Raw genomic sequence first — 14390 nt, forward strand, 5'->3', positions numbered from 1 at the left:
AAAATTTCTCGTTACACCTTTTCGCAGCAGTAATCGTAACAGTCCAAGTCTGGGCTGGCGAGAACCTGACCACGAGAGTTGGATTACACGTGCCTCATGGTGGAAGGAGAGAACCAATTCCCCCAAGCTATCTTAGGCTTCCAACCACACATCTTGATATGTTCCCACTCCACTAAACAAGTAAATAAGTTCAATTTATTTCTTTTAAGGACTTGTAGCAGGTGTTCTTGCATGTTTCTGCAGAATTTCAAGATGGAGTTGCATCTAGGAATGCCTGTGCAGGATTAGAGGCGATGAGAGTCCAAAACGCTGTCCCATGAAGCAGTGGGCAGGAGCAGCGCCGCTCTGGAATGGAGAGCCGGGGCGGGGCCGCGCGTCCCCGCCCAGGTGTCGCGTCACAGCCAAGCGCGCCGCCGAGGCGGGAGGGCGGGTGGCGCGCGTGCGTAGCCCGCTCCCGGGCCATGGCTGGCTGGGCCGGGGTCGAGCTCTCGGCGCTGAACCCGCTGCGCACGCTGTGGCTGGCGCTGGCCGCCGCCTTCCTGCTCGCACTGCTCCTGCAGCTGGCGCCCGCCGGGCTGCTGCCGAGCTGTGCGCTCTTCCAGGACCTCATCCGCTACGGGAAGACCAAGCTGTCCGGCCCGCGCCGCCCCGCCGTCTGCAGGGCCTTCGATGTCCCCAAGAGGTAACCGCGGTGGCGGGGCGCGCCCGGCAGGGGGCAGCCGAGGCTGCGCGGGCACGCGAGCCTGTGGCTGCCCAGAGCCGTCCCCGGAAATGACTGAGCATCCCCCCCCCCCAGGTTGGCCCGGACCGTAGGGGCCCGCCCAAGCGTCTTTTTCTCAATTTTCCACTTCCCCTTCCCAACACTATTAACCTGAGGTCTTGGGATTCTGTCGACATGGAGACTGGATCTTCCTTGATTTCCCCAGTTGTCTACCCAATCTGTCACAGTCACGAAGGAGGTCTAGAGGGTACCATCCTGGAGCATGGCTGACATGCCGTGCCTGCATCTCAGCAGGTGCGCTAGCCCCATCCCGGAAGGTTTCACAAAGTTGTGAAGTACTAAAATCTTCCGGACACAAATAGAATCCACTCTGAATATTGAATATGTAAGACTTGTTCCATGGCTTTCTCATTTTTGCCCCACGTTGAATTCCGTATGTAGATGGAGAAGTCCGTTTAGCACTATTCTAGATGGGAAAGCTGTGTCTTTTCTTTGAAATGTATCATACTTCTGTATCTAGGTTATTTTCAAAGTCTGTAAACAGTGCCCACCCCTATAGATGGTGATGGATCCGCCAAGGAACACAGAAAAGTGGGTTGGCCACAGCTCTCTCCTCTGTTGGAGAGCGATCTATCAGGGGTTCAGTCTGAGACCGGAGATCCACAACATTGTGAAGAATGCATGGTGTAGTGGCAAAATGGAGCCACGCCGAGTGGCTGCTACGATAAAGAGATAAGGCCCCAAAGAACGGTTCCTTAGAGGTTCAGTTTTAGACACGTGAGCCAACTCTGCCATCCTGTTGTAATCAGGTTTGATTGGCCTGTATCCCTTTCTGCTATATACTAATTTATTTTTTGGCTTTTGAGAAAGGTCCTTGTGTCCCTGGATTTAAAAGCACACTTAGAAATCACTTCTGCCCTTTCTGGCTGTGGATGGGGCTCATCAGCTCTTGTACTGAAGCCTGTCATTGTGTAACAGCCAAGAAGAGGTGACCTTTACCTGTGTTCATCCCTGTAACACTTGGCACTCCAGGGTGCTTGTCATTCCAGCACTGTTGTGAAATAATTATTCTTTCCTTTTCCAGAATTCTAGAGCGGAACCTTCTGCGGTGTCCAAGTGTTCTGAGGTGGTGGTGGACGTTGGTGTTTTCCTCTAAATTGTACTTTATTTTTCAGTACTGGGGAAGATCCCACAAATCCAGGCCAGTAAGGAAAGGCATTTTCAAGTGAGGCAAAGAAAAACCAGGGGAGCGTTTGCATCAAAAGTGACAAGGTCTTCAGAACACATGGCAACAAAGCCCTCTCACCTTTCTCATTTCTGGTTATTTCCTTAATTGCTGCCTTCCATTTATATGACAAAGTGGTAGCTAGAGTTGAGTAAAGTACCATTTTGCTGCCAACTTTATACCTCTCTTTAGTTTCCAAGTATCTTCAGTGACATTGTGCTTAGCACTTTTCATGAGCAAAAATATAGTGAATTAGAAGCCACAGCTGAATTGCCCGTGTGTCATGTACTCAAGACTCCCAGTGCTAAATGCCTTTCTTCATTTCGTCCTCATGACAGGCCTGTGAGGAACATGTCATCGCCACCATTCCCACCCACTTACGTACAAATTCAGGCTTGTCACACCAGTGAGCGTGGCAGCCAATCCTTGAATCCCGCCTGTCGGCCTGCAGTCCCAAACTCTTAACCCCCGGCATGCCTCGCTGGCAGGCTCTTATACCATGCAAGCGTGAGTCAAATCTGAGAGATCAAATGACTGTGGATTTACTCCCGGAGGGTGGCACTTCGTAATGCCTTGATTAATCTAGATTTTATAATATTTGATCACCTTAGCCAGTGTGCTTATTACTTAAGTATTTTGAATAGGTTTTCCTTGTGCAAAATGTAATATCATCCTCAGAAATGAAAATAAAAAAATAAGCCTGTGACTTTTACGCTTACAAATAGGCAGCAATGAACCACGTTTCTTCAGCACATGTGGTAGTACTTAGGTCATTTAGTTTGTAGTTATTTTCTCCTAAGGAAGCAAGAATAAAACCTAAGTTCCTGGAATGTACTTTTCTGTTCTCCAGTCTGGTACTAGCTGTTTGTTTGTTTGAGTTGGCGGTGGGGGTTACTTGTTTGTTTTGTTTTTTAATCAAGGCAATAACTGATTTCCATGTTTTGATTTAATTCCCAAAAAAGTCTGTATAAATAAGTGATCACAACCCAAGAGTCCCATTGTTCTTGGCTCCCACAGTAGATGGAAACACTTCTGTTTCTAAAATTTCAAAACAGCGCCAAATAACATGAAAACTGTTATCACTGTATGGGGCTCTGCTGGTCAGGCGCTGCCCAGTGTCCAACCCTGGAGTCCAGGGGCATCAAAAGCAGTCGGGATCTGTGGATTGGATACGGGTTACATCTTTATCTTCAACCTCCTGCTGAAAAGTTAGCACTTTCTTAATTATGAACATCATCAACAAACCACAGGACAATAGCGGTGTCTCCAAGTTTTTGATAGAATATAATACGTTAAAAAAAATAGTGAAGACCCCTTGAAACAGTATTGTTTCTATAGCCACAAAAACATAGTGGTTGTTCACCTCTAGAGCTCCTTGTTCAATGCACAACAAACGCATGGGCTCCTTATGGCGTAAACTTGACGTTTAATGACTGGATTAGCTGGATGTCCATTTAGTTGCTTTTCTTAGTATCCTCCATATGCGTTATGCTTATGGTGACATTTTGAGAGGGGCCTAGAGCCTTTGTCAAGCAGTGTTTACCTGTGTCCCCAGCTATAGCAGTCTCAGCTTGTGCCTAGAGGCAGAAAGGCCCTCCTACCAGAATGTTTGAAACAGAGGCTAAGGGGTTGGCCTCTCAGTTGCTTTGGTGGTTAGACTAGTTTCTTCTGTGAATGAGCTATTTGTCCTTGACGCGTTTACTGCCAGGTTTCCCAGAGGGCCTACTCTTAACCTCCCAGCTAGTCTAGGCTCTGTGAAGCTGATAGGCAAACAGAAAAATGTATCAACCAATTTCAGAGAAGCAGAATCTTTTCTGAGGCTGTCAAGTGGTCCAGAGGAGAAGGCTATTAGAGCAGGAATAAGAGTTTCAAGGCGGCACTACCTAGGGGCAGAAAGGTGGAGTGGGGAGAGAGCCTCTCGACAGAGCCTGTGGGCCAGGATGGATTGGGACTTTGTTCCGGGGAATGGAAGCTGCTCTGTGGTGGAAGGGAAAACATTGCATCACAGGACGTAAAGGATGGCGCCATTGTATGAGTGAGACTGGGCAAGAGGCTGCTGTGTTAGTCCAGGAGGAAGATGGTGGCCCCGTGTGGATTACAGCTGAAGCATCATGGTATCCTCAGGTGTCAAAGGTGGGGGTGGCATCAAAGTACTTAGCGCAGGCCCAGTCACCTGGGTATTATCCCACCCTAATTACCCCCAGGCTTACCTGGCTTAACTTCAGGGCCAGTTCCAGCACTCGGTGCTCATGTCTGTAAATAAGACTGTGTCCTGTACTCCAGCCCTATGCAGTCCTGTCTCCCTTCTGACTTTTCGTCCTGTAACCTGCTCCCGCTAGCCCTGTTCCAGCTCTATGCTCGTCCTCATCCTACCCCAGAGCCTTTACATCACCTGAAAATACTCCCTCTCAGCCGGCCCTTGGATTAAAGCTTCGTGATTTTATCTTCAGTGGGGCCTTCCATACCTGCCTTACTTAAAATGGTAACGCCACACTCCCCAAGAGACCTTCCTCCTCCGTGCCGTCAGCCACAGCCCATAATAATCATCCAAGTGGTGGTTAGTCAGAGGAGTACCCACACCCAACCTCGTGCAGTCAGAAGATTGCTGTGTCCCTGCTCCCGGGACCTGGAAAACAGCTCTTCTAGGAAGCAAGTTACGGAAGGAGGAAGGAGCAGAGTGTCTTCCCCCAGAAGGCAATGGGGATTGGAGATCTGCACTTTGAGTCTTCGCTGTCTCTTTAACCACAAACAAGCGATAGGACCTCCTGTAAAGACCTGAAAGTGTTTCCTGTAGAAAGACAGACAGCAGAGTAAATATAAGACTGAAAAACAATACATTGTGTATTTAAACCAGAGGTGCCATGGAACAAGAAGAGCCGTAAGGCATAGCCCAGTAATTCATTCGAAACTGATTCACTTGCCTTTAGGTGTCGCGTAAACTGGCTGTCTGTGATACCGGGCTAGGAAAACTGGTTCGCGCAAGCGTGTCTGAAGACCAGAGGGCAACAAAGTGATGTAAACACCAGTCATCCTAGCTGCATCTAGAGCCAGCTGCTGCCACCACTGTGACCTTGGATAAGGAACTCAGCCTCTCAGAGCCCTGCCTTGCAAAGAGAGCGAACTGTGGAACTGTTGTAAAGATGAAATGGCATGACATGGTCCAGGTCCCAGTCTGCATCCTTTATCTAAGGACTAGATAGTCTCTGTGTCCCCAACAGATGGTTACATCCTTTATCTCAGGACTAGATAGTCTCTGTGTCCCCAACAGATGGGCTACATCCTTATCTCAAGACTAGATAGTCTCTGTCCCCAACAGATGAGATACATCCTTTATCTCAAGACTAGATAATCTCTGTCCCCAACAGATGGTTACATCCTTTATCTCAGGACTAGATAGTCTCTGTCCCCAACAGGTGGGTTACATCCTTTATCTCAAGACTAGATAGTTTCTGTGTCCCCAACAGATGGGTTACATCCTTTATCTCAGGACTAGATAGTCTGTGTCCTCAACAGAAGGTTGTTTTATTCATTTTTATTATTATTTGTTTAGGGGTGTTTTGCCTGCATATATACCTGGGCATGATGCTCATGCCTGGGTGCCCCTGGAGGCTAGAAGAGGGAGCTGTATACCTCTTTTACTGGATGGTTGTGATGGTCATGAATTCCCATGGGGTGCCGGGAATGGAACCTTGGTCCTTCAGAAGAGCAGCAAGTTCTTTTAACTGCTAAGCCATATCTTCAGCCCCTTAGAAAGATGTTTTGAAGCTTTTGAAAGGATTGAATAATGATTTTCTTTCTAAAATGTGTGGTGTGCCTAAAAGGATCCCCATTAACAACAACAACAACAAAAAGCCTGCATCCTTCCAGACCCTGAGTCCCCTGCCCTCTTCTCCAGGTCCTGCCACACAGCCACAAGGGAGCACAGATGGAGCACACCCAACACTCACCCCCTCTCACTGCCTTTGCAGCCTTTTCCTTTGCTTGAAAAGTGTGCAAGGTGACCCCACTTAATAGTAGACATTTTAGGTCCATCCATTTTCCTGCAAAATTTTTTAATTCATGTAGTAGGTTTAGACTTGGAATGTATAATATTAAGTGAGGTCACATAATGAAAGAGAGAGGGGAGGGAGGGAGAAAGAAAGAAATAACTCCATGTCATCTCATTAGCCAATGAGATATGTATGTGCAAACACATATACGTGTGGGTACATTATAACATGAAAAGAGAAGAAAAAGGCTAAATACACAGGGTGAGGAAGGACTGGATGTAGGTGCTGGACACAAGTTTAAAAAGCAGATATGTTTTTCTAGTTCAAATTCCACCACAAATTTTTTTGGTTTTGGTGGCAGATAAGTGCATAAACTAAATTAGATAAAAGGGTAAAACCTAATGTGTGCTCCACAGCTTCTGAGCCCACTCCAACAATATAGAAGTTTATTGAGTTGTGTAGACCTTGGGTCTAGTTCAGTTCCCAACATCCACGTTGGAAGTGTCCTAGCTCTGCGTCTGGTTGCATGACGTTAGCGCGGCAGCTGTATGGCTGGCCCTTACTGCAATCCTCTTTGGATTCTACAAGACTTCCATGGATCTCACTGGTGTTGGCATGGTCTAGATCTGCCATGTAGGGAGTTGCGGCTCCTTCTGAGAACTTGGGGGCCACTCTTGTTACCCAGAGATGAGACCGTTAACGGATCCTTCTCCAGTTCAGTTTAACAAGTCTCATGATTTGAAAGTACATTTTGAAACATTCCCACCTGCAAGATTCAGGTTCTGTTTAAAACCAAAACTCTATTTTGGGAAACGGATGTGTGTTTGTGGGCTGGGTGGCAGAGGAGCTCGGGATCCCCCTCGGACTTGCAAGGTCCTGGCTGGTGGTTACCTAACTCTTTCTCCTGTTGCAGGTATTTTTCCCACTTCTACATCATCTCGGTGTTGTGGAATGGCTTCCTGCTCTGGTCCCTTTCTCAATCTCTCTTCCTGGGAGCACCTTTTCCAGACTGGCTGCGTGCCTTGCTCAGAACTCTCGGGGCCATGCCGTTCCGAGGTAACTGGGCTCTCAAGCCTGTTCCTGGTTCCTGGCTGCAGTTCGCCAATCAGGCCCCTCTGCAGGGCCTAGAAAGTGGAGGGCAGACAGGGTTTGCATGACTGGTCCGCAGCCTCGCAAGCCTGTGTTGAATGCAGGGCGGGCTGTTCTCCCTCTGAGATTGTCAGTGTGCTGATAAGCTTACAAAGAGGGCCTCACACGTGCTGGGGAAGCTTTGGAAATCCCTGAGTTTGCATTGAAACATTTATCATATTTATACAGCTGCAGCAAGAATCATGCCTTGGGGCTCACAGAAATTTGAATTTTAAAAATTACCTTTTGGTAAACATTGAAAAAAGTCTGGTAAGATGGATCAGTGGATAAAGGTGTTTGCCGCCAGGCCTGATGGTCCAGTGTCCATCTGCAAGAACCACATTTGAGAAGAAGTTAGACTCCTACAGGTTGTCCTCTGACATCTTCATAGTACACACTTACACGCATGTACTCACATGCATGTGCACACACACACACGAGTAAGTAGTTAATTAAAATTAAACAAAAATGACTTGTTATATTGTGGGTCTTCAGTTAAACAATGAAACGGTGAACAGCTGTTGGCCGGATCATTACAAAATAGCATTTAAACGGGCCATAGCAGCATCTCCAGGCTTGGTGGGGGAGGAGGGGTCCGATACCTGGGCATCGCTTTGTTGCTTGCCATGGTTATGTATACGGAAGGTTAGATTTGAGGAGTTTTCTCTGTTTTATCCTGTTCATAAAGAGTTTAAAAACTGGGCTTTAATTTACTCACAATACAAAAAGAGCAAAGCAGATCTGTGCTGGTAGAACGCATAACAGAGTCCTCAACCTTGGGACAGCCCGCCGCAGGGTCATGCTTAGAAAGGAACACTAGGGGGTGCTAGTCAAGCCTTGGTTCTCAGTCTGCGTGCTAGTAATACGTGGGAATTAGTAAAGATTCACCAAGCTGTGTCCCTGTGATTGTGTCCATGTTACAGCAGACTAGATTTCATGATGTTTGAAAACGAGCTTTCTTCACACTCCTTGGATCACACAATGGCGGGCCTGCAGGAAGGTGGATCCTGGGACCCACGGTCTCTCGGAAAGCGTAATTTCTCCTTTCCTTTCTCTTTCGGCAGCACTGGAGCTGGAGTCCAGAGCCTCCCAGATGCTAGGCAAGTGCTTCACCACCCAGCCCAGCTCCTGTCCTCTGCCTTTTACGTCTGAAAAGAAACACCCACCTGTTGGATCCCCGTCCCTCTCTGTCTTTGCCTTTGTGGGTGGGTGTGGCCCGGAATCCCACCAGATAGGACAGTACCAACATCACCACAAACCTCTCCCTGGCCATTTGCATCTAGCAGTTGGTGCAGGAGCCAGAGACCCACGGATCCCGAGTCCTGAGCACAGACCCTTCCTCATGTTGTCCATGTAGACTGGAAGGCTCTTAAATGATAAAGTAGAATCAGAGATGCGTCCTGTCCCCTCTTCCCACCACCCTGCCACTAGCTGACCACATGGCCGTTATTCAGCTCGTGTCCTCACGGCTTGAAAGAGGAAGACGTTAGTTTGAATGGCCTCTCCAGCCCTCTGACTCCGAGCCTATGTGAGGCTCTGTTTCAAATGGGTAGGCAGAACGCTTGGCTTAATGCTGGAGGAGCCCCTGACCGTGTTGCCTTCTGCACTGCAGTGGGTGAGCTGGCTCTGTCTGCCTTCCTGGTGCTGGTGTTCCTCTGGGTCCACAGCCTGCGGAGACTCTTCGAGTGTTTCTACGTCAGCGTCTTCTCCAATGCGGTGATTCACGTCGTGCAGTACTGTTTCGGGCTTGTCTACTATGTCCTAGTTGGCATCACCGTGCTGAGCCAGATGCCCATGGATGACAAGAATGGTGAGTGGCCCTTGCAGTGCATTCAAGTGTCATCTCGTCAGAGGGTAGACGTGTCAGCCATGACAGCTGAAACCTGAAAACCACCAGCATGAGCAGCCAAGCCTTGAGTGACAATAGTAAGGTACAGTGTATTCTTGAGACCTTACTATTGTCTCAATAGCTAAGCTCTGAACAGGAGGCATGAGACGTCCAAAAGAGGAGGAGAAGGGGGCATGGAAGGAAGTGACCTCGCCAGAGCCCAGCTATCTGGGGGTACATGGGGGAGAAAGAAGTTATGCGGGATTAAATCACAGAAAGTGAGATGAGGAAGGCACTTTAGACCAGTAGTTCTCATTTGAAGAAGAAAAACAAGCCTTTCTCTTGCCATGAGTTCTTGGGATGACTGCCTGTATAACAAAGCCTTTCTTCAGCTGGGACAGCCTGAGGGAAGAGGACAGCCCAGTCTGGCAGTCACTGGAAATGGCCTCAAGGTGTCCCTCAAGATGTCTTGAGTGTTCTCTAGCAGGAAGAGCTCTGTATGAGAGAAAGAAGTGAGGTAGCTCGCTGTCTTGTTTGGAAGCTGCATGGCATATATGACTGTCAGTTTCATAAAAGCAATCTATGCGGACAGTATAGAACTCTGATCCTTTGGGGTGATGGGAATGACTGTTTCAGTGCTGAGGTTAACTTGACCTTGAAGCCGTGGGCTTTCAGCCCAGATCTCCTGTGACCCTTCTCTCCATGTCCTGTATCATAAGTTGAGGCAGAGATCTGTATTTCCAGCTATCAGTGATTGAGCCTTTCCCTGTTTGATTCCAGTCTCAGAGTGCTCCAAAGCCCGCTCTGTTTCTGGAATACACTTCCTGAGGCTAGAAGAATTCTTTGAAAGGCAGTCTCATCAACCAGATAGCTTCTCAATTTGTGATTTGTTTACCAGTTACAGTCATTAAGGCAGCATCTCCTAAGTCCTCTGGACTGCGTTGTATTAATTACTTTCTTGTTGCCCTGGTAACATACTGTGGTCAGACAACTTCCGGAGGAAGATCACAGTTCCAGAGGGTTGCATCCTTCACAGTGGGGAGGCACAGCAGCAAGCCTGCTGAGCGGGAAGCTGAGAGATCACACCTCAACCATGACACGAAGCAGAAAGGGTGAACTGGAAGCAGAAAGAGGATATCTAGTCTCGAGTCTCACGTCTCAGGGTGCGCTCCCTCCAGCCAGGCTCCACCCCCAAAGCTCCACAGACAGTGCCACCAACTGAGACCAAGTCCCTGAGCCTGTGCAGGGCATTTCTCACTCAAACCACCATGTTAACCATTAATCAAGTCAGGTTTTCCTTCAGCGTCTTCCACTATGGCATTCAGATGCTCAGCCAGTTACCGTGGCTTTTTCGCCCAGGGAAACTTTTCAGAACTCCTTGGTTGCCCACCAGCTTTCTCTCTGTCTGCTTCTGTTGGCCTTACTTTTCTGAGTTTCTTTGGTGGCTGGAGCCCAGCTTCCACTTTTTGCTCCATAAAAATGTTTACAAAAAGATAGCTAAGACACCCACAAAAATAGCCTTCCAAGCATTCCTCTGTGCCTCTGCTTCTGTTTCACCCAGTCACCCCTCACAGGGTCCCCTGGAGCCCCTGGGGCATCATGACTGGATTAGTTACTCCTCCTCTTTGTTGAGACCAGACACATGACAAGAAGCAGCTTCATGGAGAGGCTTGAGAACACTTGCCCAGCAGTGGGCTTATGTATCTTAGCCAGGCACACTAACTCATGCCTATAATCCCAGCATTTATGGCACGAAGACAAGAGGATCATTTCAAGTTCAAAGCCAGCTTTGTCCATATACTGAATTCCAAGCTACCCAGGTCTATACAGCCAAACCCTATCTCAAAAACACAAATCGAAATTCACCACCATAGTGAGAAACGCTGCATTTGGTGTTTGTAGGACCTGATAGAAATGCTGTAGGTTTGCGTGTGTGCTGAGCCAATGTCCACTTAACGGAGTTTCTTCAAGCTCAGATACTCTGTCAGTGATCAGGGCCCTTATGCAAGTGAAAGGCATATCTGCAGTCCAGAAGAACCGGGTTAGAACTGAAATCGCCACAGGTGAATTTGGCGGAGTCTGGTTAGCATTAGTTATCCTCAGCTCACTCCTACTGTGGGTTTCTGTATAGAGTAGCGTGATCCTTGGTGCTCTTGCCTGAGTCAGCTTCTTAGGGTTTTGCCTTAACTCCAGAGTCCCAGGTTTTTGCCAGTTTTCAGTGGACAAGTTCTGCTTCTTGAGTTAAGACAAGACTGTCCTGTCTGCTTTTCCAGTTCTGGTAGCTCTAGGAATCCTTCAGCGGCCTGCCTTCTCTTCTTGTTGCTACACCAAAACGAAGGTTGTGCTACCAGCTCTTCTGCTTCAGGAACAGTCTCTCAGACTAAGCTCGCTCTAATCCAGAAAGGACATCATTTTTAAGTGTTTAAGTGTTCTTAGTGTTTACGTTTCTTCTCTTTATGAGAGACCACTCACCCTTTACCTCAGAAGGTCTTTCTACTAGACAGAACTAGGCAACGCAGTGCATACATGTTCTCATTCTCTCTCTCTCTCTCTCTCTCTCTCTCTCTCTCTCTCTCTCTCTCTCTCTCTCTCTCTCTCTCTCTCTCTCTCCCGTATTTGCAGGGGTGGTTATTGTGTTTTCCAAGTCAGCCTTAGCTGGCCTTGAACTTCTGATCCTCTTGTCTCAGCTTTCCAAGTCCTAGGATGGCAGGCATGTAACCACTGTGCCTGGGTTAGCTCAGCTTTTTGTATTCAGGATCTCTCTCACAGGGCTCTGGGTGGCAGCACAGGGAGATGTTTCTTTAGAGAATTTTTTTCTTGATGGGAGAATGTGAGCAAGAAAGTTTAAAATAAGACTCAATCATAGAGCACAAAGCATCTCACCACCCAGTAAGTCACTCAGGGATGGGCTGTTCTTGCCAGAAGCATTTGAAGAATGTTCAAAAGATGTTGCACAGTCTCTGCCTGTAGTCACCGGAGCTATAGAGACTGAGAAGCAGCTCTCACTGTCCAGAGTCAATATTATGATACTGTAATGCAAGATAACATGATGACTTAATTCTCAGAGCTCTGGGATTCTGGAGTTAGCATTGGCTGATAGGATGGTTCCTGTTTCCATAGTCTATGTCCTGGGGAAGAATCTGCTAACACAAGCCCGGTGGTTCCACATCCTTGGGATGCTGATGTTCTTCTGGTCATCCGCCCATCAGTATAAGTGCCACGTCATTCTCAGCAACCTCAGGAGAAACAAAAAAGGTGAGGTCTCTCCCGGCGCCTCCCGGCGCGGCTCTAGCCCTCCGAGGCTGGCTTTCTCTGCCCTTCATTCTTTTCTTTCATGTCCCTGTCGATATCAAATACTCATTTTTTGACAAGACACCTTCCTGAGTCGTGATCCTCCCATTGGTAAAATGATCTCCCTGACAGTGTGTAATTCTGTCCTGCACCCACCTCTGGGGACAGCACCGCACATTGTCTGATCAGAGTGTGGAAAGCTCACATTAGTATGGGGTAATGTGACCCAGCAGAAGGAAAGAATCTAAACTTCTGAGTTAGGCTGGACTGACTCCTCATGGGTGCAGTTTGCAGGATTCTTGTTTTATAGACAAGAAAACTGAAGCACAGTGAGACTGAACAATTTACGTGAAGTTACACAGATATCAAGTGGGAGAGGCAGGATTTGAACACATGCACCCTGACTCTGGCATCTGAGCTCTTGTGTGCTGTGAAGAACTGATGGGAAACCTGAACAGGGACTCTTTCAGATTTGTTTTGTTTTGTTTTTTTCTGTTGTTTTGTTTTGTGTTTATTGTTGTTTTAAGATGGGGCCACTAGTATATCCCTCGCTGTCCTGGAACTCCCTTTGTAGGCCAGGCTGGCCTCGAACTCGCAGAGGTCCACCAGCCTCTACCTCACGAGCACTGGGATTAAAGGTGTGCTCCACCATGCCCAGCAGGCCTTCTCTTTTCCTGAGACATAGTCTCACTGTGCAGCACTGGCTGGTCTCGAACTCACAGAGATCTACCTGCCAGTGCCTCGCAAGTGCTGGGGTTAAAGCCATGCAGCACCATGCCTGACTCTGTGGTTGGTGACCGGTGGAAATATGACGGGTTGGTTGTTTTCACATGGTGTATGATACTTGCTGGAGGTCCTTTCGGTGGTTTCGGAAGCGGAGCGGTTAAACGCTGCCACCATTCTGTTTCAGGTGTGATCGTTCACTGCCAGCACAGGATCCCCTTCGGAGACTGGTTCGATTATGTGTCTTCAGCCAACTACCTTGCAGAGCTGATGATCTACATCTCCATGGCGGTCACCTTTGGGTTCCACAACTTAACCTGGTGGCTGGTGGTGACGTACGTCTTCTTCAGCCAGGCCTTGTCTGCGTTCTTCAACCACAACTTCTACAAGAGCACTTTTGTCTCCTACCCGAAGCATAGGAAAGCGTTCCTTCCGTTCTTGTTTTAAGGCAGCCTTTGTGGTGGAGAATGCGAGCCAGGCAACAGATTCCGTTCCTAGAGACACTGAGACAAAGGGAAGTACACTTGCTGGGGGAATGTTTGACATTCCCTGTTCTGCTGCAGTGCTGCTGAGCACTAGCTGGGAGAGCAGTGCTCCCAGAGAAGACATTCCTGCCAAGCTTTGCAGAGGCAGCCAACTGCAGTAAATGGGCATCTCTGAGCTGATTTACGGTGACACTTACCAGGAGTATAAATAGTTTTGCATTCATGCATGCTTGAGCCTCCCCCCCACACCCCTACCCCTCTCTCTTTTGTACAGGAATTAAAATGATCATCTGTGTCTGGGAACAGTGAACTGGACTGAGTGTCATGGGATATCCTAGGTTTTTAATAAATGTTACATGTCAGTAACAACAGAAACCTCTAAAAATCATAGGAATGTGTGATACCACCCCAGTGGGTGCGGGGAGAAAGGAGTTTGTTGGAATTAGTTAACATTCTGAATTTCATCACCAGTATCTCCAGTTACCTGACCAGTGCTTTGCCTGCCCTGAAAACCAGCCTGATAATAAGTTTGGGAACCTCTTTGATTGAATTCTCTTTTTGACGTTTGTACTGAATAAAACTCGGGAAATAAACTATTTTTATACTTATGCGTACAGACATGCCCTGAACCGGGAGGATGAAAGCAGCAGCCTCACTCTGCCGTGACTCAGTGTTCCTGATGCCTGGGTCTGTTTCAACTAGTAGAGCCAAGCCTAAAGGTATGAGAAATAGCATCACACTTATTCAAGTGCTTCTGTTAAGGGAAATATCCAGCTGGGTTAAAGGGAAGTAGAGGCATAGGATGAAAGGAGACGGAAGCATGAAAAAGAATACCAGTGCCCTGGCAACAGGAAGCCCTCCACATCCCTACGGTGGAACATATTCTGGGCTGGGATGGAGTTGGGTAGTTGAGTGCTTGCCTGGAGTATATATGAGGCTCTGCATTCCGCTCCCAACACTGAGGGAAGAACTTGGGCATACTGCTTACTAGCTGAGGTAC

The 14390-nt window shown here is 47.9% G+C and overlaps 1 protein-coding gene across 1 annotated transcript; it reads left to right on the top strand.

The window, feature by feature from the left end:
• The first annotated feature begins 420 nt into the window (after nt 1–420).
• Nucleotides 421–14002, top strand: Srd5a3 (steroid 5 alpha-reductase 3). Its single transcript, XM_057772930.1, has 6 exons — nt 421–682; nt 6849–6991; nt 8128–8163; nt 8676–8873; nt 12012–12146; nt 13093–14002. The coding sequence occupies exons 1-6, from the start codon at nt 462–464 to the stop codon at nt 13350–13352; spliced, it is 993 nt and encodes a 330-aa protein (XP_057628913.1). The 5' UTR covers nt 421–461; the 3' UTR covers nt 13353–14002.
• Nucleotides 14003–14390: the final 388 nt, after the last annotated feature.

This window comes from Chionomys nivalis, chromosome 6 (genome assembly GCF_950005125.1).
Source record: "Chionomys nivalis chromosome 6, mChiNiv1.1, whole genome shotgun sequence".
In the NCBI taxonomy this organism is placed as follows: domain Eukaryota; kingdom Metazoa; phylum Chordata; class Mammalia; order Rodentia; family Cricetidae; genus Chionomys; species Chionomys nivalis.